This window comes from Lampris incognitus, chromosome 3 (genome assembly GCF_029633865.1).
Source record: "Lampris incognitus isolate fLamInc1 chromosome 3, fLamInc1.hap2, whole genome shotgun sequence".
Taxonomy (NCBI): Eukaryota; Metazoa; Chordata; class Actinopteri; order Lampriformes; family Lampridae; genus Lampris; species Lampris incognitus.
In genome coordinates, this window is record NC_079213.1 from 68,083,612 (window position 1) to 68,111,013 (window position 27,402).

The 27,402-nt window shown below is 43.6% G+C and overlaps 1 protein-coding gene across 1 annotated transcript in view; it reads right to left on the reverse strand.

Annotated features, from left to right (window-relative positions):
• sgip1a (SH3GL interacting endocytic adaptor 1a) overlaps positions 1-27,402 on the reverse strand; it is a 104,734-nt gene that overhangs the window by 22,559 nt on the left and 54,773 nt on the right. The window contains exons 6-17 of the mRNA XM_056276475.1: positions 27,188-27,235; positions 24,847-25,029; positions 21,407-21,418; positions 18,470-18,481; positions 15,844-15,868; positions 15,678-15,715; positions 14,764-14,782; positions 13,215-13,289; positions 8,222-8,302; positions 7,297-7,371; positions 413-531; positions 162-288 (exon numbers count right to left, since the gene is read on the reverse strand). Of these exons, the coding sequence (XP_056132450.1) occupies positions 162-288; positions 413-531; positions 7,297-7,371; positions 8,222-8,302; positions 13,215-13,289; positions 14,764-14,782; positions 15,678-15,715; positions 15,844-15,868; positions 18,470-18,481; positions 21,407-21,418; positions 24,847-25,029; positions 27,188-27,235 (814 nt within the window). The remainder of the gene's footprint in view (positions 1-161; positions 289-412; positions 532-7,296; positions 7,372-8,221; positions 8,303-13,214; positions 13,290-14,763; positions 14,783-15,677; positions 15,716-15,843; positions 15,869-18,469; positions 18,482-21,406; positions 21,419-24,846; positions 25,030-27,187; positions 27,236-27,402) is intronic.

The following is a 27,402-nucleotide window of genomic DNA, read 5'->3' on the forward strand; positions in this document are numbered from 1 at the left end:
GTCTGCGGTTAGATGCCACATAGTCAGGCGCTGCAAGAGCAGCACTCGTTTCTTCACAAGACAGAGAGTAATACTGGACAACAACAGCTGGAGCCGGGAGGCAACAACAAGACAGGTAGTGATGGGAAACACACCTGACACAGACACGGAGAGCTCTTTACCAACAGTGGGGGTGGTGGCAGCGCTTAGAGAGTTGGTGGAGGAAATCGAGGAGGTGCTCTCTGCCCGCGCCAGGGGGGCAATTGGAGGCGGGCTAGCCGAGTGGACCGGGGGACTGAATGGCCGATTCTGGAGAAAGAATAGTGCAGGTGAGGACAGAGGCATGGATGCAGTGACTGAGGGGACTTGGCTAAGACTGTTGTGTCTCACTTTTGCATATCATACTCAAGCTTAAAGCAAGCGCCGCACTTACGGAGTCTACAGTGGGTTTTCCCGGGGGAAGTTTGGGTCGCGAGGGAGGGCGGGGCGGAGGCGGTGGAGGGTTGGGGTTGACGGACGACGGAGTCGCGGGTCTCACCGGGGAAGAGGAACCTGCAGAGGAAAACAGAAAATCAGCCGCTTGTCCCTTTATTACTGATGTCTTGAAATTGGCACACTTTCTAGATACTTGCTTCACTACTGCCATAACGCTGCCGTCCAGTGCAGCTATTCCGTTGCCTACCAACACAGAATCGTCGGGTCGAATACCCGTGTTACCTCCGGCTTGGTTGGGCGTCCTTACACACACAATAGGCCCATGTCTGTGTGTGGGCAGTCAGATGTGGGTATTTGTCCTGGTCGCTGCACTAGCGCCTCCTCTGGTCAGTCGGGGCGCTCCCCGGATCGGCAGAGAGGGGGTGGAGCAGCGACCGGGATGGCTCGGGGTAATTGTCCAGATACAATTGGGGAGAAAAAGGGAGACAATTGAAAAAAGAAAAAAAAAAGATTCACATGCAATCCTTTTTGAAATTTTTTTTTAATTTTCCCCCCATTTTCCCAATTATACTTGGCCAATTACCCCACTCTTCCGAGCCATCCCAGTCACTGCTCCACCCCCTCTGCCGATCCGGGGATCCTGCAGACTACCACATGCCTCCCTCCTCCGACACATGTGAAGTTGCCAGCCGCTTCTTTTCACCTGACAGTGAGGAGTTGTGGCAGGGGGATATAGCGCGTGGTAGACTCACGCTATTCCCCCCAGTTCCCCCGAACAGGAGCCCAAACCGACCAGAGGAGGCGCTAGTGCAGTGACCAGGACACACACCCACATCCGGCTTCCCACCCGCAGAAAGCCAATTGTGTCTGTAGGGACGCCCGACCAAGCCGGAGGTAACACGGGGATTCAAACTGGCGATCCCCATAGACCGCTATGCCACCTGGATGCCCTTGACACTTCTTATGGATGGCATATTTAAGACAACATCTAATCAACGAATGTCTGAATCCAATTTTAATGTTAACAGTCTGGCTGGACTTTCTTGGCTGATGCGGTGCATTGTGTAATTACGTATTTGTTGTAGCAGCAAATGTGGAAGAATAACACATTTAGCAGCAAGACTGAAAAAGAAGCAACGGTGTTGTGGCTAACTAGCAAAAATGGCAGAACCAGCTAACAGAAAACCTTTACCAACAGATACTACAGTGTAGTTAAACATGAGGTTATATCACGTCTTTTTCTTTAGTTGTGGGCAAGGTGACACAGCAGCACTGGTGATTCTGTCTCATCCCGGTTGGCTCTCTATCGTTGGGATTGCGCAAACACAACTGCAAATTCCACAAATTACTACAGAAGTCAGCACGCTTAACAAAAATGATGATGTGATGAAAATTAACGAATTAGACAGAGACAAGCCTTGTCTGATTTGAACAAAAGCTTTGGCAAAGAATCTTACGAAAAACATTAAGATAAAATAAATACTGATAGATCCCAGGAGATTTTTGTAATTCAATTTTCCACCCCCCCACCCCATTTGATATTCATTGTCTAATTTGTGAAGGTCAAGGTTTAGCTCATATGAAACTAGAGCTACTAATACATTCTGCAAAGGTATTAGTAGCTCTATTGAGAGCTCTGCAAAATGTTCAGCAGTTGCCTTTTTACTTTGATTTGTGTAGACTGCAGCCGAACATCCAAAATTATTCCGTCATTAATAATTGTGTGGCCCAGCAAACCAGAGGGTGCACAGGGCTTTGCACGTGACCCCGAGTGCGAGCTTAATGGGGCGAAATATACGCAGAAATTAGGGGCAAACAGTCACTCGCACTCAGATGAAAAAGAGTTCGATGATTAATGTAGTTATCAAGAGAAAAAAACAACAACCAGTGAAACCATTTGACAATATTGTAATTTGGTTGGGAGGACTAATTCAAAGCAGCACAGTGCTCAGCTAAGCCCTCAGTGTTTATTTAAGCAGACAATTTTCCCATAGTGGCACAAGGCTTTCCAACCAAGAATTCACACTCTTATCCCAGGCCCGATGACATGCTGTGTCAGCAGTGGGCTCGGTCTACAAGCTTTGGCTCCTGTTCTTTCTGTATATTGTCATCACGGAGTGACCTTTAGATCAGTTCAACACAGTGTCTGGTCTCTATAGAGAACACTGGAAAAAAGCGACTCGTCCTAGTTTGTATGTTCTGTGCTAGAAAGACTTCGCTTCTCCGAAGCAAAGCTGAAACAGACAATGAATTAAAAGAAACTTTTATTTATAAGTCCCACAAAGAATCCTAGGCGACCTAATAATCAATCTCTGGTGTGTTTTTAAGAGTAAGATTTCAACGTGTGCCATAGTTTTGAGGTTTGAAGCTCTTCGTGACAAATTTTACCTCGTTTTCTCGAAAAAGGGGCAACTAGGCTTTTACCTTTGGGCTTCAAGTCCCGATTTAAACCCGCTGTATAATTTCATAATTTCACTCTGTTCTTCTTAAAGGTAGAACGAGTAGGATTTGTCAGTTGTGGTTTACAAACACAACATTCAAAGCTGGCCCCTCCTCCCCGGCTCAACGACACCAGAAGGACCCCCCCCCCCCCCCCCGACGGGAGTTGCCAGAACATCCCGGTGTGCAGGCCAATTCCACGTCGCTCTTCATTCCCATCCTCTTCTTCGGCGCTCGCCAGCGGGTGAAAGCCAACCCCAGATTCACTCTCCTTTTGGAACGAGCGTTGTCCGCTTGGCGTTTCGCCTCGCGTCTTTTTGGCACCGTGTCCGCCATTGTCATAGCTTCCTCTTAAAAAGTAAGATTTCTGGACTAGGTTTTCATAGTGAAACTGGAAATAAAAACAAACCCTGATGCAGCTCAACGGCTGTTTCTGCTGGTTTCCAGTTAATAGTCACACCCGAAAAGTAAAGCATGTCATACAGTATGGGGAAATCTGCCCAGAGGCCGAGGCCATGATGGGATTTACAGAGGGAGAGACATCTTATACATTTAGTGAACAATGGAGATAGCTCGCCTCTCAAGCCCAATTAAATCACTCCCTATTTTAGACCTCGTTTATATGGATGCAATTAGTGTCAGCATTTATCTGGCTAATATAATGACCAGCAAAGTGTCACAGCGTATTCACAATTCCACTTGTGTGAAGAGCCCCAGACCCAGTATGACGAACAAATAAAACGACTGTCCTTGTAGCACTGCGATCATTATATAACTGTATGATTCAGCGAGTTTCAATGGCCTAAATTCAGATGGAGTCACAGAACAGGCTCGTTGGAACCGGTCTCGACACCAAGAGACTTTACTTTCCCCCCACATTTGGTTACCTAGAGATAAATTGCTGAGTTTGACTTTAGTTTTAAATGAATAAAGAAGGTTTTGAGCAATAGAGCTGTTGAAAAAATCCACATCTGCTGAGGTTGGAGCTCTTGGGAAATATGTGAGGTGGTGGGTCTGCCTTAGAAAACCCTGTACCAATCTACCATTTATCTATTGTCATTTTATATTATGCTATTACATACCAAATTGCAATGACATGAGAAACACTGCTGGAGATAGCTACTCCTTAAAATAAGTTGTGATTTTTTTTTTTTGTATAAACAATGTTGCATAAAAAAGTGAAAACAAACCTGCACTCATTCAGTAAAATGTTCTTAATTCTATTTTTTTTACAGTACAGGAAATGCTGCCGTACCTAACTTTTTTTTTCCGGACCCCCCCCCCCTTTTTCTCCCCAATTGTATCCAGCCAATTACCCCATTCTTCCAAGCCGTGTTGGTCGCTGCTCCACCCACCTGCCGATCCGGGAGGGCTGCAGACTCCACATGCCTCCTCCGATACATGTGGAGTCACCAGCCTTTTCTTTTCACTCGACAGTGAGGAGTTTCGCCAGGGGGACATAGCGCATGGGAGGATCATGCTGTTCCCCCCAGACCCCCCCAAACAGGAGCCCCGACCGACCAGAGAAGGTGCTAGCGCAGTGACCAGGACACATACCCACATCCGGCTTTCCACCTGCAGACATGGCCAATTGTGTCGGTAGGGATGCCCGACCACGCCGGAGGTAACATGGGGATTCAAACCGGCGATCCCCATGTTGGTAGGCAACGGAATAGACCGCCATGCCACACGGACACCCCAATTTTTCTTCAGTTATATTTTAATTAATTTAGTTGACTTATAAGTGTTTTTTTACTCAGTTGGCAAATGACTGAATTATATTAATGTGACACAACTAAAATCTAACTACATTTTGGGGACATTCCAGTCAAAAGATTATGGACTCCATCTAAATGTAAAACCAAAGGAAAATTAACACTGTCTATGTCCCCAGGATGAGTGCAAGCTGATGAGCGACTCACCACTCCCCATGCCGCCGGCTCCGCAGGTGGGACCCGGTGAAGACACCACCGTCCGGTATGTGGGAGGAGGTGGTGGTGGAGGTGAACTCTGACTTCCCTGGCTCGTGTTGGGTGAGACGACCGTCTCATCCGTGTCATCTTTGGGCTGGGCAGCCTCTGGACTCCTGGGTAGCTCCTCCTGAGCCAGGACAAGGGGTGGTGGGACGGAGCGTGTCACCGTTTCCTCCGCAGGAGGTGTGGATGCTGGAGGTGTGGATGCAGGTGGAGTGGCTGCTTTAGGACCAGGGGCTGGTAGGATACAGGGGGATGAGTCAAGAGGAAGGACAGGGGCTGGTGGAGGGGAGGTGCACGGCTGAGTGGGAGGATCAGGCTCCTCAGGGGCAGGAGGTGGAGAAGTAGTTACGGGAGGAGTAGCTTCCTCAGGTGGGGTACGGACTGAGGAGACAGGCGGTGCAGTAGACTCAGGCTCCTCTGCGGGGGGCGGGGAGGTTGGCAGAGGTGGCACAGGCTCTTCTTTTGGGGGTGGGGAGGTAGGCAGGGGGGGTGCGGGATCTTCTGGAAGAGGTGGCAGTGTAGGTAAAGGCGGAGCTTGGTCTCCAGGCAGACGTTGGGAGGCTGGTAATGGAGGTGCTGGTTCTTCTGGAGGAGGGGGGGGGGAGGGGAGAGGGGGCACAGGGTCCTTTGGTAGGGGCGGTCTGTCAGGGGATTTTTCACCAAAGCAGACCCACTTGTCACCCGCATCTTCGCCAGCGGCAGACGCCTCCTCCGGGCCGAAGATGTTATCCAGGTCAGCTATCGAAGGCTTCCTGGCAGTAACTTCTGCTTCTATCGACACATCTGAAATACAGACGACCGGTGAACAATTATAAGGCACAGCTTTTAAAGTTATAATGCTGATGATTTACATGCAAGCAAACAGCCTGCTGGCATATTCAAGTCAATAGCTAATGTACGAATAACCAGACCATGAACATATCCATTTATTTAAAGGGTTACTGTTGGGTCAGACTTCCCTGGGGAGAATGATACGATGCATATTTTACATCTTCATAGGTCTGTCATGAGTAAATTGAGTGACTCTATTAACTTGATTACTAAAAATCCTCGATTACAGTTTACGGTCTCCAAGTTTCTTTTCATCTCTTTATGCATGTCAAATCATTCCTGGGCATACAGAAGTAGCGCAGTGAATGGCTCAGACAAGATGAGGAAACCGATTATTCGAGTCTGAAAATGAAAATGAGGAAACCAACGATGAACAAAAAGAAGCAGGAGCCAAAAAAAAAAAAAGAAAGACAATGTTCAAACTTTGAGATCATTTTCAACCAAAAAGCAAAGAAAATGCAGTAATCTGCAAGCCTTGCAAAGCTGGACTTGCCTACAACAGCAAAACGTCCATGCTGCAGCATCCTGCCAACATGTTTAATTTCATTTGACTGCCACCTTTCTGTACACTGTACAAGGTCACCAAAGATGTAATAAAAAACAGATACATCATAAGAACATGGACCAGAAATAATAATAATAATGAAAAAATATCAGAAAGAAGGAGATATTACAGTATAGTGGGCAACAAGGGGAACCAAAGTATAAACTGTAGGCCATCTTACACAATTTCTGTGCAATAAAACACTTAAAAGTACTTTTTCCTGATCTGATTAACTCGGTTAATGATCAGAATAACTGATGGATTACTTGATTTGATTTCTTAAATAGTCAGAAGTGACAACCCACATCTTTAGCGTGGCGGCCAAATGCAAAAAAGAAGGTGGTAGTTAGCAGCAAGTTTAAAAAAGAGGTATAATTATTGGGGCTTTCGGGAAAACAGCTTAAACCACGTTTTTTTTATTTGGCAGTGTGGAATGTAATGATATAACAACAATAGTATTTAATTTTAAATCTATATTTGGGATCTAGAGTTGTCAAACATCGCTACAATTACCACATCTCACTGTTGGTTACTGTAAATTTAACAAAAAAGACAATTTAAGGTCAGTAACTTTTTTTTCTGAAGTTGAATTATAAAGTCTCTTAGATCCCATTTTCATCTGGTATTAAGATCCCAATGAAGAAAAAAAATCAATCAAAATCCAAATGTAGATAAAAAATAGAAATATCTAAATGGATTTACTACATAGCTTGATACATTACACCTGTTTGAATCTTTGAAATATTGCAGCATTTTCTTTCTAAACTGGGATTTAGTGAAAAAGTGAGAAAAAGTGCGAGTGGGGTTTGATAATATAAATGCTACTCTAGGAATGTTGATCAGGATACATGGCCATTCAGCGACATGATTCAAGAAGTTAATCCCTTTATATCAGCACTAGTATCCTTAAATAGACAGGCTGATAGAAAGACAGACCTACAGATCTACAGAAAGATGTAGAGAAATGGGAGGGAGGGAGAAAGACAACAGATGCTGTTTAAACATAAAGAGTGACCTCCCAGGCCAGGAGACAGTGTGATAAACTGTAAAGGGGAGTAAAAATTAAGACGGGGACAAAATAGGGTTGCTTACCAGTAGCATCTGGAGAAGGAGGGCTGGTCGTAGGGGGAGAAGTCGGGACATTCTTGGGTGGAAGCGGAGGCGGTGCTGCAATGACAATCAGTGTGGCCACCAGGAGGCCTGTCAGTCTAAGAAACAGCTTTTAGGGAACTACATCCTCCTTGTCCTCTTTGACAAACTTTGTGGTAGAGGTCTTTCAAAACATTCTTTACTTTGATTCAATTCATATCTTCACCATAGACATCGGTGTCTCTCTTTTCAGGGCAGTCAGTCAGACTTTATGATCATGAAAAAAGGTGTACCACAAGGTTCATCTCTAGCGCCATTGCTGTTACAAAATTACTTTCTAGAAAGCTATGTCTTAAAAACTAATTGTTTTTGCCTCAACGACTTATTTTGAAGAAAAACCCACAGATGTTAGCATTCTCAAAAACATGGTGCTTTAAGTTAGCCTGTAGAAGAGCATGTTCAATGATTTGAAGCCTGCAACAACATCATTAGAAAATATGGATTCTTGGAATAGGTTTGAAAACTACTGGTCTAATATTATTCTAGGTAAACTTGAAGGTATAAAATGCAGCATCCATGGGACAGTACATTCACCACCATGCCAAATGCAAGGGGGAGGTGGAGGAGGTAGTGGAGGGTTTAACAGAGCGAAGGTCTGAATTTCTCTAATCAAGTAAGGGATGATCAACATTGGATCATTTGTCTGTGTGATGGCTAATGAAATGGAGTCGGTTAGGGATGGCTGTGGGAGAAAAGAGAGGGTTAATCCCACACTCATTCACAGTCTCTCCCTTCCCAAGCTTAGTTTGTTGGTCTATGCATTAGTCAGCTGATGGAGGGATTCATGAAGTGAGTTTATGTTTCCGTGCAGTCATTCCAGGAAGTGGAGGATGTGCAGCACAACGAGCAGGGGACAATTATAACTTACTTCCTGTGGGGAAAGGTCTGTTCAGAGAGGATTCAGGTTCTGACAGAGGTGCCCCCCATACATCAGACTCAGACAGATCAGCTATGTTCAAAGAGGGACAGAATATAGAGGGGGGTGTCAGTGTTATAATAACTACAATACATGGTTTGGTTAACTAATTATCCATTGGTGTTTTCTTAAAAGATAATTCAGATTTTTTTTCCATAACTTGGGTCGTACTTTTGTAGTTTTGGCCATCATGCATATCAATTATGATATTGTTTTAGCTACTGGCTTCATAGCTGAGATTTTAGATAAGAGACCACCACAGGACACAGCTTTTTGAATCATTTGGGGGCATGTTTCAACTAGTCCAATATAACCTAATATTCAAACCATGCATTTCGAAGTGAAAATGAAAGTGAACGTAATAGTCAATACCCAAAATGTCCATAACAATGTCCACTGAATTGCTGAGCTACTTCCAGTTTCAACTTGCAGGAATGACCCACTGTAGTACCTGTTCGAATAAGTACTCAGCCAGAAAAACTGAGAATTCATAAATAAAAATGGGAAATCACATACAGAGTCTAACAGGAGCCTTTTTTTTTGATGAATGGACAAGTTTAAGGCTCGCCCAAAAGACGTCATTTTAAAGCTGTGTCTGGTGGTGGTCCCATGTATCAAATCTTCACAATGATGCTGGTAAGTAAAATGATATCATATTCGATGTGAACAATAATAATCATTACATTTTTGGCAGTAACTGTGAATATAAGACCCAGATTGTAAAAAGAAAACAAAAACGGAATTACCCTTTAACATCTGGGCTTGAAATCTCAGATGGTTTTTGAACAGGTTTGGCAAGAGACATGACACAGAGGTCAGCAATGATCTCTGATCGGAAATGTCAAAGGCCAATCTTTCAGGCAAGGGAATACAAAACAACACCTGACCTACCTATTATCCCTGTCATCAAACCCCCCTACTATCACAATGTGCTGCCCCTTTCTCACCTTTGAAAAATACTCAGATGGGACTTTTTTTTGGGGGGGGGGGGTCTATGCTCCTGGCATAGACAAGGGGGAGTCGTTGATATTGATCAGACTGCCTCTCTGATCAGCAGGGGGCAGTGGTATTCACATTTTTTTTGCACATGTGACGTGTCTGTGGATAAAAATTGTTCGGAAAGGTAAGCATTCGCAATCCCACGCATATTGAGCAGTTCAACCAGCAGGGGCGCAATGTTTGTTTTATTACAGTAAATGTGGATATTTTGGATATTGTGGTGACCCACATCTATATAACTAGAGACATTCACCTAAGAGGACAGTGTACCTTTAAGGGAAGAGGTGAGGGGTCAGATAATGCACTTCCGCTTCCGGTACACAGTTCAGTGTCGTTGACGAACGTATGACATGCAAAGTTGGAGCTAGTAAACTACCTCGACTACGTCTACTCTCACGTCTCCTGTCTCGTTGTTTTCTAACTCCACAATATCATTATATCTGTGTAGAAATATTGAGATTTCATCCAGGACTGATGTCCATCATTAAAATGAAGCCATGCATTCCAGTTTTTCACTCAATATCAAGTTTGCTATCACTCTCACCACTTGTGGAAAGAGCAATGTTTAAAACAAGACTGCAGTCGAATGGTAGTGCCATAGTATGGTACTACCATACCATCGGTGTTGCTCAAGAAATTGTACACACAGCTTAATGTCTCACTGAGAAAGAGCCATGTGAAAGAAGACCGACATAATACAGGAAGAAATATTTTATCATTTGCTGCATTACCCACAAAGCTGTTTCCTTTATCTCTGAATGAATGAATAAAAAGGGAATCTTTGTTATGTTCATATTAGTTACGCTTCAACTGATGTTTGCATAATGGCTAAGAGCTCTCCCTTCGCCTTCACGGCTAAACCGGGCTGGGCTGCAGGAAAGTGAGAGAAAGCAAAATCTACGTGGCAACAAGCATCATTGTACATCGATGTGACAACCAAGCGCCAATCTGAATAACGATGGTTGGAAATAGGGACTGGGCTGTTATGGATTAAACTGGAGGAATGACCAGAGTTGGTGGAGAAGGAGAGAGAGAGAGATGGCCAGAGAGAGAGAGAGAGAGAGAGAGAGAGAGAGAGAGAGAGAGAGAGAGAGAGAGAGAGAGAGAGAGAGCGAGATGGACAGAGAGAGCGAGAGAAAGAGAGAGATGGACAGGGATAGAGATGGACAGAGAGAGAGAGACAACAAGAGAGAGATGGACAGGGATAGAGAGAGAGATGGATAGAGAGAGAGATGGACAGGGATAGAGATGGACAGAGAGAGCGATGGACAGAGAGAAAGAGAGATGGACAGAGAGAGAGATGGAAATGGACAGAGAGAGAGAGTGAGAGATGGACAGAGAGAGAGAGAGATTTGATTTTAAAAAGGTACATTTATTCAAAATACATTACAGTCCAACACCTGATACTCAAACACAACCATCTCTTTATCATCCAGCTCATTCAAAAAAAAGTGTCAGGAAAAAAAGACCATTGAGTGGTCTAAACAAGTATTTGCAAAAAACAGAAATTCAAAATAAAATAGCCCAACATAAACACGGATTCGTCTCAGGGGGTTTGCCGCAACACAACATCCTGTCCTTAAACCCTCGCATCGGATGAGGAACAACTCCCTAAAAAAACCCTTTAACAGGTAGAAAAAATAGGAAGAAACCTCAGGGAGAGCAACAGAGGAGGGATCTCTCTCCCAAGACGGACAACGTGCAACGGATGTTGAGTTTACACAATGTACATGCCAAAGAAATAAAATGAAACAAAGCCAATAATACAGCCAGGACTTTCCGTCATTACACAAATTAAAAAAAAGAAAAACATCTTCATCAACTCCCACTATGCACAATACCACCCCTGGTTCTGGAAAAAAGGCCATGTCTGTGTAGAAGCTCTGCTCTGTAGGGTGATGTTCGTGGTGGAAACCAGTTTCTGGTAAAGTCCTGGAGAACACCAGCGTGGGCATCCAGCCTGGCTCCATGGATCAGTGGCTCCTCCAGCAGCAGTATGAGGAAGATCAATGAGTGCAACACACTCATTGACCAAATTCATCTTGAGCATCATCAAGGAGTTGCAATTTTACTTTCCGTATAAGTTTTTTCAGTCTGAAGATTTCCTGATCAGTAAATGTGTTTACTTCCAAATCTCCTGTGTTTTTCATAAAATGTCTGACTGAGTCAACAAAAAGCTGCAAGTCTGGAAAGCAATTTTCCACCTTGACTGCCCTCAAAACTTTGGTGACCTGTAAAAACTTCCTGATTTTCAGGAAAGCATAGCTCCCTTCAGTGTCCACCTGTGTATGGGTGGTGGAAACAAACTCACAGTCACTTTCTTGTGTGTCCTTCTCAGATGAAGAGGAGGATGGCTTTTTACCTTTTGAAACCCTCTTTGCTTTTAAATTGTCCTGTCTACCCTCTGTGGGCTTCCTTTTAATAGACTTTTTTGATTTTATTTCATCATCCGACAGCATCTCTCCCTCTTCCTCAAGTACAGACTCTGCCACTCTAATAGCAGTCTGCTGTATTTGCTGCTTCCGAACACAATTTCTTATCTCACCTGGCCAATCTGCTACACCCCCCGTTCTCACTGTTTTCATTTCCATCAGCTTCCACCTGTTCAAGTTCTGTCACCTTCTCATCGTGATCACTTTTTTTAACCTACTCAACCTGCCCACCTTCCTCTCCTGCCTGCTCAGTTCATCTGTTTTCCTTGTGTTCTCCAGCCTCGGTCTCTTTCTGTTTCACCACCTAGTCTATTTCTCCTGCCCCTCGCTCCCCAGCGTCCTGTCTGCCCTGTGCCGACTCGGCAGCGCCATCTTCAGCCGGAGATGTACCGCTCATGGTGGCATCGGAAGACGAAGGTGGCCCTTGAGGATCAGACCTACCCTCACTCCTGTCGGGACAAGACCTTATTAAATGCCCCTCTGACCCACAGCCAAAACATTTCATCATGAAAAAGTAACAAACACAATGTAGTCAAAACCGTCGATCCTGAACTTAAGCTTCAGATCCAAATCCTCCGCATTATCTCTCAGAATCATGAAGCCTTGTCTCCTATGGGACACAACGTGTCTCAAGTGAGGAGACTTGCAACCCAAAGAGACAATTTTTATCGGGGACACTAGCTGTATCTTGCAAGCTCCTTCTCTAAAGCGGCATTACTCATGAATGGGGAACATTAGAAATGGTGATTCTTGTGGCAGGTTTAGCCAGCGGCAGAACAGGGGTCAATGTGTCCTGAATCACCACACCGCGGTCCACCACCAGGTTGGCTTTATCAACACTATCGATAAACATGACCACAGCACTGTTCATCCTGGATGCTGATTTTATGCTTCCATATCCCACATGTTCGCCTACCGCGAGGCAGCACTCCTCCACCCAGCATTTGACCACCAGAGCCACTTTAATCACGTGCCGGCATGTCAACCTTTCAAACATCGTCCCTCCACCTCCCACAGCGGCCATATTCTCCCACTGAGGGCGGTAGCACCGCTACCAAAAAAACCCAGCAACACGCTGCTACTCCGTCCTCACTCGCACTTCTGCTCCGCTTCGAGAGAGAGAGAGAGATGGACTGGGACAGAGCGAGAGAAGGTACTGGTTATGACGGGTGAGCAAGGTTTTGTTTTCAGTGGCAAATATGCAGTGTTCCAGAAACCACCCTCATTACAGTGTTCTTGCTTTTTGAACTGAAAAAAAAAAACAAAAAAAAAAAAAACAAAACAAAACCTAAATGAAACTTTGGTGTTAATTGTCAACGCACACACACACACACACACACACACACACACACACACACACACACACACACACACACACACACACTACAGAAAACAGCCATTTAAACAAAAGAGAAGACACTAAAAAGGAACAGAAACTGCAAATGTAAACAAATGCACGCACATGCGCACACACATGCATGCACACACACTGAATTAAAATCTGAAAGAGTCACCTTCAGTTTTATGCTCCCCAAAGGCCGTTTCCAACGGAGGCCCAAATAAGGCTGTAGCATCTTCAGGGAGTGGTGCTTGCTGACTGCTGCAGCAGAAGGTAAAAGATGGGACAAAGGAAAGCTCAGTGAAACGACAGCGTGGCTTCAGGTATTTTTAGAGCATAATTTCACCCGCTGTTTCAAAGTGACATTTGTCAGCCAATCAGGGACTATCTATCGACATATCAGGAAGTACAAAATCTGAGTTTGCTAAGGAAGTGGCGAGGCTCAGGCAGACGCAACCCAGTCACAACGCTCACACAAGTAATATAGACACAGAATGAAATGAATGCAGCCAGAGGAGGCACAAACGGCCATTTTCTAGCCGTTTATGATTGCACATCTGCGGTACCTGAGCCCATAAGATTCAATAACTTATATCCATAATATATCTTAAAAATCCCATTTAATTAAAAAGTGCAAATATATAATCTCATGGGTCACTTTAATAACCATTCAAGTGTCAACCATAGTTTTGGTTACTGGACCTGCTGTAGTGTGCAGTGCAGTGTAGTGTAGTGTAGTGTAGTATTGTAGCATTGGGAGGGTAACCACAAGGTGCTATTTAGATGTTACAGGTGACTCACGTTCTTAGTAAAACTCTGGATTTCAAACATTTCTTTAGTTTGCCCCCCCCCTTTATTTTTGTCCTTTTAGAAGTGGTCGTTTTTCGTTTTTTTTTAAGCATCTTCATCCCAAAAATGCTGAATGACTAAAGCAATAATAATTGTTTTGCAAACATTTAGAATCACTTCTCTGGGGCCAAACAACAACTGAAGCTTCAGATGAGGGTGAAGAACATTTACTCAGCTTTCCTAATGTGCATTTAGTCCCACACAAACACGCACGCACGCACGCACGCACGCACGCACACACATTATAAGCTTCTTTCGTTTAGATAAAAGATAGTAATCATAGATAGTCATCTAGTAAGTAAATAAAGGCAAATTAGTCCTCCCAGTACATTATTCTTGATGTGCACACTGGGAAAACAAGCCTGAGACAAACAACCACGTGTCCTCATTCCAAATGTCTAATATTCATTTGAAGGCCACAGGGGAAAAACGATCAGAGTCACAATTTTGATTTTTAAGAGTTGTTGCCCGTAACCCACTCCCCAAGCGCCATAGTTTCTTCCCACAAATTATTAACACCTAAAACGATTAAAGTCCTGAGTCAGACACATTTTTTAAAACATGTATAATGAAAGAACGATCAATGTCCAATGTGTACAAAGGAAAAACGATCAGTGTCGCTGGCGAGGTCCTGGTCAGATCACATGACCAGATCCGCGAAAAAGATATAAAATCAAACCATAATTTTTATGTGAAGTCTGTGAGAGCATTTTGAAACGTTAAAATTGATTTTCTCAAAACAAAGAAAATGTGGCTGTGATCATTTTTCCCCTGTGGCCTTCATTTGGACAACCTAATTGCGGCTAAAAGTTTTTAAAAGTCATGTGACGCTAGCCTGCCACCGAGTTTAAATAAATCAGGTTAATCCAGAAAACATTTAGCCAGATAACTTGGCTTGTTAAAATATATAGAGACTGAAAACCATGTTTGGTTTTATAAGGACCCAATAAAGCCAGAGCTCTTAAAGGGGGCGGGGGGGGGTAATTTAGTGCCTTTCTGTGGGATCTGGGTCATAAAAATACACTTTTGTCATAAAGGGATTAAGAGACCCATACCCACAAACCAAGAGTGGCTGCCGATTTAACATAACAAAACTTCACTGCTGCACAACAAATCACACATAGAGGGAATCCCTTAACAAAAACAAAACAAAAAAAAAAGACAAGGAACTAATATGAACTGCAAGTGAAAGAATGGACAGTAAACTTTAAGGTCTAAGTTTACAAATACCAAAATGTTGGAATGTTGGGGTTTTTTTTGTGTTTTTTTTTTGTAAAAAGGAGGACTTGTTCAGGAACTCTGCTAGGGTACCTCAACACAAGGAGCTAGGTGAGTAAAGATGCCGCACTACTGCGCTGAGATCATTAAGTCCACTGAGGCGAGTCCACCCCTGCATGACAGACTGAACCGCTCTCAATGAATTGAAATATGCTATGTACAGCTCAGGGATTTTTTTTTTAAATGTTTATTTATTTTGTGATTTTAATAATACGGGCCAAAATGTCACTGAAAATAACTGAAAACACAAAAACACACACACACACACAGATAGTGGTGTCAACCATGCAAGGCAACAACCAGCTCATCAGGAGCAGTTAGGGGGTTAGGTGTCTCATTCATGGACACTTCGACATTTTTGCCATGAGGAGCCGAGGATCGAACCGGCAACCCTCCAGTTAGGACCAGACGACCTGCTGCCACCCCGTCCTCATCTGTGAGTGGACACGGAGGCATGCACGTACCTTGCGGGCGGGGACACTGGAGCCGGCGCAGGAGCCGCAGCAGGCACGGTGTGTATGGTGCGTCTCGGTCTGGCGATCTCTTCAGCTAGTCACACAAATGAAACCCGCTCAGTTCAGCTGGCAAACACACAACTTTGGACTAAATTACCATTATTTATGTGAGCTGGGCATTTTAGCTGAGGTGCACCAAAGAACTGCCTCTTGGGTACTTACTGGAGGTATTCCTTTTTATTAATCCCTGTAACGAGAAAAAACATATAAAAGAATAAAATTTTAAGGGTAAAAGAAAAAAAATAGACTGTGAATAGAAACTGTTGTATACCTAAATCAAATCATCGGCATGACTGGTGCATAAACAGAGACAATCTTGCCAATTTCTATTTATTTCTTTCAAAAAAAAAGTATCATACCCCCAATCAGGATCATGATATCTGCTTACATATGCAAAAATACCTTATTCCAGAAACCAGCTGAAGTTCACCACATTGAACTGTTTGGTAAAGCATAATTTCCAACCAAAGCCAGTTTTCAAACAAGCCTCTTGAATATTTCAGACCTCATTTTGTGAGAAATTTTAGATTTTTATGATTCTTATCATTAATTTAGACCAAAAAAAATTGTGCATCATGATATGACAATATCTGGATTTCATCTCTGTACAGTACCACTGAAAGACAAAAAAAGATAATAGTCAATTACTGCCCAGCCCTACAATGACCCTACAACCTAGCTTAAAAAGAAAATAAATATATAACAGTGGACATAGGACAAAAAACAACAGCAAAAACATTTTTTTTGTCTTTAAATTATGAAACGTTAACTTTGTGAAGGTATGCGCACTTTTCCGAGCCGTCCTGGTCGCTGTTCCACCCCCTCTGCCGATCCGGGGAGGGCTGCACACTACCACATGCCTCCTCCCATACATGTGGAGTCGCCAGCCACTTCTTTTCACCTGACAGTGAGGTGCCAGGGCGACGTAGCGCATGGGAGGATCACGCTAGTCCCCCCAGTTCCCCCTCCCCCCCGAACAGGCACCCTGACCGACCAGAGGAGGTGCTAGTGCAGCGACCGGGACACATACCCACATCTGGCTTCCCACCCACAGACACGGCCAATTGTGTCCGTCGGGACGCCCAACCAAGCCGGAGGTAACACGGGGATTCGAACCAGCGATCCCTATGTTGGTAGGCAACGGAATAGACCACTACGCCACCCAGACGCCCCTAAAGGTATGCGCTTTTAACAGAACAATAAGCTAAATTTGTCCAGTAGCGAAGATGAACTCGAGCCTCCGGATGATTTAATCTGATGAGACCGGTGGATCTTCCTGCTTAGCAACCGGTTCCACCGGGGCAGGAATGACTAACGCACACAGAGAGCCACACCAAAAAGAAAAGGAACGGTTTGCTCATTTTTCTCCTCCACCGTTTATCCAATAAAAGGCAAACGACGTAGACCTGTGAAAAGAGTAACCTTGAAGCCAGTGACACTGTGCAAAGTTCAGCTTCTGCAACAGACTATGCATTCAACATCTCCAAAGATGCAGCTTCTGGATTTAAAAAAAAAAGAGAAAAAAATGATGACAAAATCAATTCCCTGATCTATTCCTTTATGGGTTTTTAAGTTGTTGATTTTACTGGCAATGCATTTCACTGATAGCATCATCCTAATGAAAAATTCCTGCATGAGGGCCATTTTGATTTTGCCGTTTTTGAAATTCTTTCAATTCATATGGTATAGGATTAGCCCCGTCAGAACATTCATCCATTCACTGATTCATCTACCTAAAAGTGTTATCGAGACATTATGAAAAAAATAAACATAAAATAAAAAAACATCGACTATCATTAACATCTCACAAAGTGCCACTAAGCAGAGAAAGTTGTGACACATTACCAGGATGGTTTCCTCATAGGATAAATGAGGAACGGTTTCTTCCCACAAATATAAAATTTTCTGTCGGCAGTGGTAATATTTCAATAAATCGCCACTAAAGCACAACAGCAAAGAACATCAACAACAACAACATGGTAGCCAACTAGTCAGCAAATGGAAAAAAAATGGCAACTAGTTAAAACTGCTGCTGTCTGCCATGAGCCGACTTGTGGAGCAGTCGAGTGGGAAAAAACACATGGGAGAAATATCGGACGGTCGACGTCACATGCAATATAGTACTCTTAATGCCTTAAGCTATCCCAGGTAATAAGTTATGTGCCAGTTTGAGATGGAAAAGGCGTGAGAGCGAAAGATTGAGGGTGATAAGCGTAAACGAGAGAAGGAAAATTTTGTCAACTAGCGACAGTGCACTCTATCGGCTGTGAAGGTGGCTCTAAAACACCCCGCGTGGCGTGCTCTACCTACAGGATACGAGAGGTAGAGGAGGATAGAGGACGGAAAAGGAGAAAGAATGGGGATGGAGAGAGAGAGAGAGACCAGACTAGAAGATACAGAGGGGAGTGGCTGAAGTAACATCAAAGGATCCAGCTGTCAAAATTAAAAGTTCACTGCTGCAATTGGCACCACACAAATCACGGTGGAGCTAATTAAGATGAAAAAACAAGAACTTCATTGCATTAGTAATACTGCTTAGCTGATATCATGGAGGAGAAAAAAATTATTGAACATGTTTCATTCCACATAAGGTCTTATATTACCAAGAATTTTTCTTTCTTTTTTTCCAATAGAAATTCCAAAAACTAAAGCTAGCACTTTTTGACTCATCATTCAGCCACTATACCCAGCTTCCATCTTCCACCTCCACAGACAAGCTAGGAAGCAAAAACGTGGGGGGGGGGCATGTTGCAAATGTACCCAAGGGAGACAAGAAAGGGACACTTACCGGGCTACGTCTCTGTGACCAGCAAAAAGGAAGAGAGAAGAGATACCTGGTCAGAGAGTGACAAATCAGTAAAGCAGACATCACATTGGCCTACATGTGGAGACTGACATCTGGAGGAACAGCGAGCAGGGGGGCAAGTTCGCCAGAGTGGCCATTTGTGGCAACACTTTCTCATCCCCGTTTGTCCTCATCTCATTTAAAGGCAGCTTTTCTAGTCACAGGCAAATATACATCCTATGCATTTCAGTCAGCCCTGATGCATTGGTTCTCTGCTCAGGTGTTCATAAGACAGGTAAGTCCTACATGATTTAGTTGTGTATGCGTGTTTGTATGTTCATGTGTATCGATATCAATTTTAAAAAATTGAATAATTTAGCTTCAAGAGAGTCCATCTGTTACAAGACTTTACTGACACTATCCTGCGGTGCTACTTCAGCCTCTGACTTCTTCTTCACCCCACACTCCGTTTCCCATTCCTTCACCCATCCTCATCTTTTATTTCCATCTCTTCATTTCGGCTCTTTTCTGGTTACACGTTTTCATCCCTTTTACGCCTCGCTCCGAGTTTCCTTTCATTTCCTCCTTTCGCCTTGCTTCTGCCTCCTGATCCTTTCATTACTACTGGAATTTTCTGCATAAACCTACTTTTCCCTGCCTTGCATCATCCAATCTACTCCTCTATCCCTTATTCGTGTACTCGCTCCAGCTGTGCTGTGAGCCATGAGTGATTATCGTGATGTAACAGGGGGCGGGGCCAGGCTAGTGAGGACCCACTGCACTGGACAGGACATGGTGCCAGAGGTTTACAGACAGCACTGTATGTGGGCACCCATCACTGTCTGACGTGTGTTATCAGCAAAAACAACATGACGTTGTCTGTACCGGAGCTCCAGACTGCGACCTTTTGGATGTGCAGGTCTTTACTTATCTGAAAATAGTTTGGCACACACTATGACATTTACCAAAAAAAACAAGAAAGGAAAAACAAATAGACACCATAGCTACCACCGCGGTAAAATTTTCAACACTGGTGTCCTCCAGGATTCTGATGATGTCAAATTGATGCCTAGGTCTTACAATTTCTGTGGGGTGACCAATCCAAAGAACTTTTACCCTTAGAGAATTTGGATTTGCTTTATCCTTTATAACTGTCTGATAATGAAAACACATTTCTTCCAGTGTAGATACAACAAAGCCAAACTCGTAATTAAGCTACATAAAATGCTCAAAATCCATGGAAATCTGTCGTAAATGTGATCAGTTCCTCTTAATTTTGCAAAGAGGCTTTCTAGGCTGGGTTTATCTTACAAAGGTGTACAATTTTGCCAGTTTAACTGACGTTTTTGCAACTCGTGACAGTTTATAAAGTCAACAGATGCCAAATATTGTACAGTGCTTTGCATCTACCAAATTACAGTTTAGTATAAAATATGAAAAACATGGTTGATTTTTCCATTGACATCCATAGATTTAATGTGCCTATGCCAAATACTGAGCCTTTGAGAAAAAATACTGTCGGAATACAAAAAAATTGAGTGATCGGCACTTGTTCAATTTCATCGCTCTCTCTTGACCTTTCCTCGGCCTCCTCCAAGGCCAACACTCTTTTACTGCAAGTGAGGCCGAGCCAGTGGAGCATCATGACTCCAGAACAAACTTACTCCTGTTAAAGGCCAGATGCTGACACATGCATGTGCACTTCCACCCTTGAACACAAACGCACACATAGGTCACATTCATTTAAACGCTGAGAAACCTTAGACATGTGAACATCTATACAAAGGGGCACCGAGACACACAGACTCACACCAAAGCGGTAGGAAAAAGCGATGGCATTTCAAAAATCATAATGAGAGCAGTACATTAACTACACACACACACACACACACACACACACACACACACACACACACACACACACACACACACACACACACACATAAATATATATATATATATTATAGCGCCTGAATTGTTGGTCTTTTTTCTACATCGAAGGTTTCATTGCAACATCCTGTGGATATATACACTCACTGGCCACTTTATTAGGTACACCTTGCTAGTACCGGGTTGGACCCCCTTTTGCCTTCAGAACTGCCTTAATCCTTCGTGGCATAGATTCAACAAGGTACTGGAAACATTCCCCAGAGAGTTTGGTCCATATTGACATGATAGCATCACGCAGTTGCTGCAGATTTGTCGGCTGCACATCCATGATGCGAATCTCCCGGTCCACCACATCCCAAAGGTGCTCTATTGGATTGACATCTGGTGACTGTGGAGGCCATTTGAGTACAGTGAACTCATTGTCATGTTCAAGAAACCAGTCTGAGATGATTCGAGCTTTATGACATGGCGCGTTATCCTGCTGGAGTAGCCATCAGAAGATGGGAACACTGTGGTCATAAAGGGATGGACATGGTCAGCAACAATACTCAGGTAGGCTGTGGCTTGACACGATGCTCAATTGGTACTAAGGGGCCCAAGTGTGCCAAGAAAATATCCCCCACACCATTACACCACCACCACCAGCCTGAACCGTTGATACAAGGCAGGATGGATCCATGCTTTCATGTTGTTGATGCCAAATTCTGACCCTACCATCCGAATGTCGCAGCAGAAATCAAGACTCATCAGACCAGGCAACGGTTTTCCAATCTTCTATTGTCCAATTTTGGTGAGCCTGTGCGAATTGTAGCCTCAGTTTCCTGTTCTTAGCTGACAGGAGTGGCACCCGGTGTGGTCTTCTGCTGCTGTAGCCCATCTGCCTCAAGGTTCGACGTGTTGTTCGTTCAGAGATGCTCTTCTGCATACCTCGGTTGTAATGAGTGGTTATTTGAGTTACTGTTGCCTTTCTGTCAGCTCAAACCAGTCTGGCCATTCTCCTCTGACCTCTGGCATCAACAAGGCATTTTCACCCACAGAACTGCCGCTCACTGGATATTTTCTCTTTTTCGGACCATTCTCTGTAAACCCTAGAGATGGTTGTGCGTGAAAATCCCAGTAGATCAGCAGTTTCTGAAATACTCAGACCAGCCCGTCTGGCACCAACAACCATGCCACGTTCAAAGTCACTTAAATCACCTTTCTCCCCCATTCTGATGCTCGGTTTGAACTGCATCAGATCGTCTTGACCATGTCTACATGCCTAAATGCATTGAGTTGCTGCCATGTGATTGGCTGATTAGAAATTTGCGTTAACGAGCAGTTGGACAGGTGTGCCTAATAAAGTGGCCGGTGAGTGTGTATATATATATATATATATTTGGCTTGATTAGAAAAAATAACAATGACAACAACGACAACAACAGCAACAAAGCTTTTATGACAAACACAGTCATCTAAACATAAGTATACAGAGAAGGATGGGGTGAGAGGATGAGTCTTCCATGCAAAGCAAAGGCTTACCGGACTCCTCTATAGAGATTAGCCCCATTGACATGCAAAAGGAGATAAAAAAAATGTTTTAGGAGGGCAGAAATAGGTAGGTGGGACAGAAAAGCAGACGAGACACTGTATTAGTATGGACTTTTTAAAGCTTGGCTATGAATTATGATGTCTTATAAGCTGATAGACATAACAGGTTTAAGAATGTAGATGGTTCTTCAATTCAGTCAATCACTCATTCAATCCATACTGAATGGGTTTGAAATGTGTAGTACCTGAATTAACTTAAGAGTAGGTGAGAAGGGGTAGGAAAAATTAATATATACTTCCTCCTACTCCTCTTCGAACATGTAACAAATAATCTGATGCATATGGAGATTTGTTCGCCGAGCTCGATGTGTGGATTTGTTGATCACTTCAGATTATTGGCAATGGCTTATCTGTGTGTTATATCCTGCTTATTTACATGTTTGAAATAAATCATCATTCATTCATGCTACTCTCAACACTATCCATCCATGGAGTTAGATGGTGTGTGTTCATGTGGAAATTGTCTTTCTACAAAATAACTCTTGTCCTGGATGTGGTCACACACACACACAAACAGTTAATATGCACCTTCACATCCTGCTCACAAAATGGGCTATAAACATGAATAATGCATAATGAAAAATGACAAATATTACCATGGGAACTGTGCCTATGCAGACCGCTAAAGCGTAATCGGGACATTTCTCGAATTAGATGCAATGAATGTTTCCATACAAAGGCACAAACCCAGAGCTCTGGAACATGATAATGGGATAATGGCAGGTAATGGTCCCTCCTCAGTGATTAACTGCATCAATAGCAGTGACCTCTTCCCTTTCTTTTGAACAATGGTGCTATAGTTGTAACTAGTCTGAAGACTGGGGATAGGGTTTCTGTTAAAGTAGTTTAGCAGGCGGGCGGCACGGTGGCGTAGTGGTTAGCACAGTTGCCTCACAGTAAGAAGGTCCTGGGTTCGAGCTCCGGGGTAGTCCAACCTCGTGTTGGACTACCCCGGAGCTCGAACCCCCGTGTCTGCGTGGGTTTCCTCCTACAGTCCAAAGACATGTAGGTCAGCTGAATTGGCCATACTAAATTGTCCCTAGGTATGAATGTGTGTGTGTGTGTGTGTGTGTGTGTGTGTGTGTGTGTGTGTGTGTGTGTATGTCGGTCCTGTGTGATAGTCTGGCTGCCTGTCCAGGGTGTCTTCCCGCCCACCCAATGACTGCTGGGATAGGCTCCAGCATGACGGCGACCCTGAGAGCAGGATAAGCAGTTCGGAAAATGGATGAATGGATAGTTTAGCAGGCAAAATGAAATGAACTGTGTTTTCCTGTAGATGCCTGTTGACCTTTAACCTTTCCTCTACAGACCATTCCGAGGCCGGTCAATCTGTCGCCAATGAAACCTGGGCAGGTGCACAGCTGTCAGGAAGTGGGGGTAACCGTGTGACTCGTTTAAAATCCATAAGCGAGGGAAGAGCGGGGCACTGCTAAATTGTCCTAGCAACCCAAGGTGCTTGTTAGCTCCATAAAGATGCAAAGTACAACTGGGGGAAGTGATCTAGACAGAACAGAGATGCTCAACAATAAAAATGAAAGGAAATCCATGATAAATCACCAATAAGACATGCTAGATTGGGTGAACTACTTAGTCCAAAAAAACAAACAAAAACAAGCCATCGCCAAGCTATTAGATGCTGTCCTATTTATCCAGCGCCTCTTTCCAAAAGCAAAGATGTCAAAAATAAACAACGCCTTATCACGGCCTCAAGGACTACACATACACACACATCTGACCTCAAAAACGTTTGTTGCATCAAAGCGCCCGCTCAGGAAAGTAGATTTTCATTGTTAGAAGCCAATTACAGTCGATTACACTGTTAGCACAGCAGAGGATAAATTATTGAATCCCAAGGCTCATATGACCAAAGACTGTCTTCCCTGTACAGCAGACCAACACACAAGATCAGCGCATCCTCTTTCCTACTTGAATAATTCAGAGCAAGACTGACACCCAATCTAAGTGGCCTCACTGGAAAGTCGGGAGGCCCCACAGGAGAGAATGGGCCACACCGTGCATTCAGGCACCTTATGGGCAGCTTTTTGAAGGCGAGCCCCTGTGTATTTCAGCCTTATGGTATTCTTAAAAAAACTGAACTCATTAGCTGCACTATACTTCGAACAAGAGCATTTACCCCATAATCGGAAGCTACAAATTGTCAGATGGTCTCTAATGCGACTGAGCACCTGCATTGTATTGGAGTCTTTTGTACTGATCGCGAGAGTATTGAGGTCAAAGGGGAAGTCATTGCAAGCATCACCCGAGTACCACAGGCAAGACAGATTAAACAGATGACATTCAAAATATGATGTTATCAACTGACATACCCTCATGAAATGGACATGGATCCCTATGTGTCAGCATGAGACCTAAACACAACAAGTGTCAGCAAATTTAACACTAGCCCACTACAACAAACTAGTGAGGGAGGCAATCTGAGGACCCACCAGAGGCTACTCTTGGGTTCTGAACAACAGTTTGAAAAGAAAAGGATTTAAATAGGGGTTTTGAATTGGGGATACAGATGGAATTGGCTTGATAAATGATCCTAGACATTCGCCGTGGGAACGCAGCATGCAGGATACTTCAAAACAATCACTTTTGAGAATAGTTGTCACACCGCAACACACGATATCTACATGTACTCAAGATGACGTGAATTAATGCAGTCTGCAATATGCACGCACCCACAAGGCTGCATATAGCACTGCATGCCTATTAATGCTTGCTACCAGTCCTATGTATTGTAATACAGCGGTGATAGCAGAGATAACAGAAAGGCATGCTCATACACAAAAACACACACAAAGCAAACCAATTACAAATGGACACACACCAATGCACAGCACTCCTTAAAGCAAACAGCGGCGAGATGAGGCAGTGCTGTAAGAATTACTCACCAAAGGAGACGGGGACAGGGCAATGTTGCCTATGGAGGCCTTCAGTTCATCTACTGAAGGTGCCGTCACAGCACAATCTGCTGGCATCGGCTTGATTTTGATCTTGAATTTTTTCCGATGGTCTTCCTCTTCTTCGGACTCATCAGAGGAGAAGAAGTGGGTTTTAGCTTTGACATCAGGTGGGAAAAGACAGTTAAGGACAGTGTTGGTTGTTTAGTCCAAATTATACACATTTCACTATATGAGACATTTTGAATATACTGGCTTGAAATTATTTGAAGTTGGAAAAAAAACTGAGCATCTTTCATTGTGGTCAGTTCATCCAGAAAATCATAACTGATTTGAATGCCGGCAAAATAATTGCCTTAACCCTAACAAAAATACCTCTAATGCTGAGACCTGTACCACATCCAAGAGTGGGAACAGAGTAGGGACAGCACTTAATTATGTTAATAATTAAAATCAACACAATAATGATAATCAAATAACAAATAAATAATTACAATAATCAACAAAGAATTATGAAGCTAACCAAACTTGCCACTGCTAAATCAGAGCAAGCTAACGTGGGCTACATGCTTCTGTCATATGAATGATTCTTTTGTTAGTGCCAATCAAGGCCTTGCTGGATTGGCACATTTTAGCACAATTAAAAGATTATTTTTGTGCAAGTCTGCCTCTTATTATTAGGTTTACACGTGTGTGTGTGTGTGTGTCTGTCTGTCTGTCTGTCTACAGCAGTCTAATATTTCAGTATGTGGCCAGGCTATCAGGAGGTAACTGCAGAGAGATGGACATCATTCACTTTAATGAACTACTAGGACATGATAATGCATGGCTTTCAGCTCAATACTAGCTGATGGGCTCAAATAAGTGAATTGATTTCAGTGATATTTCCATACTTTGGAGCTTTTCACAAACACCTCTCAGTGAAATGCTACTTATGTGTTGTGAATCAGCTGTGTGACTCATGGGCTGCTATGAAGGTGCTATCTATTGTTTTTTGTTTTCAGTCCTTTTATCTAGATTTTTGTGAAAGGCTAATTACAGTGCTTTGTATAGGAATGAAGATACCGCACATGATCATTGTCATTATTATCCTTATTACACTCTAAAGCATTTGCCTGTTTTTGTGAGTACTGTTAAAATACATGTTCATCGATTTTTGGGTTTGTTTTTTTGGGGGGGGGGTTCCCCCCTTTTTCTCCCCAGTTGTACTTGGCCAATAACCCCATTTTCTGAGCCATCCTGGTTGCTGCTCCACCCCCTCTGCTGATCCGGGGAGGGCTGCAGACTACCTCATGCCTCCTCTGATACATGTGGAGTCGCCAGCTGCTTCTTTTCACCTGACAGTGAGGAGTTCTGCCAGGGGGACATAGCGCATGGGAGGATCATGCTGTTCCCCCCAGTTCCCCCTCTCCCCCTGAACAGGTGCCCTGACCGACCAGAGGAGGCGCTAGTGCAGTAACCAGGACACATACCCACATCCGGCTTCCCACCCGCAGACACAACCAATTGACCTTTCGCCCCAGAACAGTGCTTGTCCAATCCTACCTTAGCAACGGTCCGTCAAGCTTTCAAACACACAGCAAAATGCTGAAATGGTGTGCCAATGGGATCTGCAAATCGGATACTAGATATCTGAAAGGTTTCGAGGGTGTGTAATTTTCTTTCCCTTCCCGAAACCAAGAACGCAAGAAGCGCAATGTCGGCAATAGATTTCGCAGTATAGCAGACCCCATGGCCAGCTTAATCCATCCAAAGTCAACAAAAATACCTGTCTGCTCCAAGCTAAGCTTGCTACTAGCTATTATTGATAGCTAATACAGCTAACGTATTATTACGGTTACTTTTACCCACACAATGCGCTGATTTCTTCCTTCATGTTTTGGTGTTTTCCGGCTACTTCCTGGATAGTTCTGAAATGCTTGACGAGCATAGCAACAGTAACTAAGGGGGGCGGGACTTTGCGAAAGGTCAATTGTGCCTTGGAGGGACACCCGACCAAGCCGGAGGTAACACGGGGATTCAAACCGGAGATCCCCGCATCGATTTTTGTTTGACTGAGATGGTACCTAATCGTAAAAAGTTATTCAGAGGAGAGAGGAGGGGATGAAATGCAAATTACCTGCAGAATCAATAGATTGATCTCGTTTTTAATATTCACAAATCCAACAAATTGAATGAGGAATGCTCTCAGTGCAAATTTTAGGCTAGCCGAGGGATAAACTGAAATAGTTTATGGAGACAAATGACCAGGCAAAAAAAAAAAAAAAAGAACTAAAATGAATAATATCAAAGTACCCTTGCGCAAATCAAGGATATCTCCCATCTCTGTATCTTCATCAGGCCTAATGCTGTAGCCCTCTTCATCCACTTCAGGAGAGTTCTGAAACACACAGATCAGCCTAAAATGTTATCTATGTAGTACGTTTTCGTCAGTATATTACAGTAACTATAGTCATGAAAACACAAAAGGAATACAAGCAAAACACTCAAACCCAATGGGACTCAGAACATAGCATACTGAATTCCATTTAAATTAATAATGACACA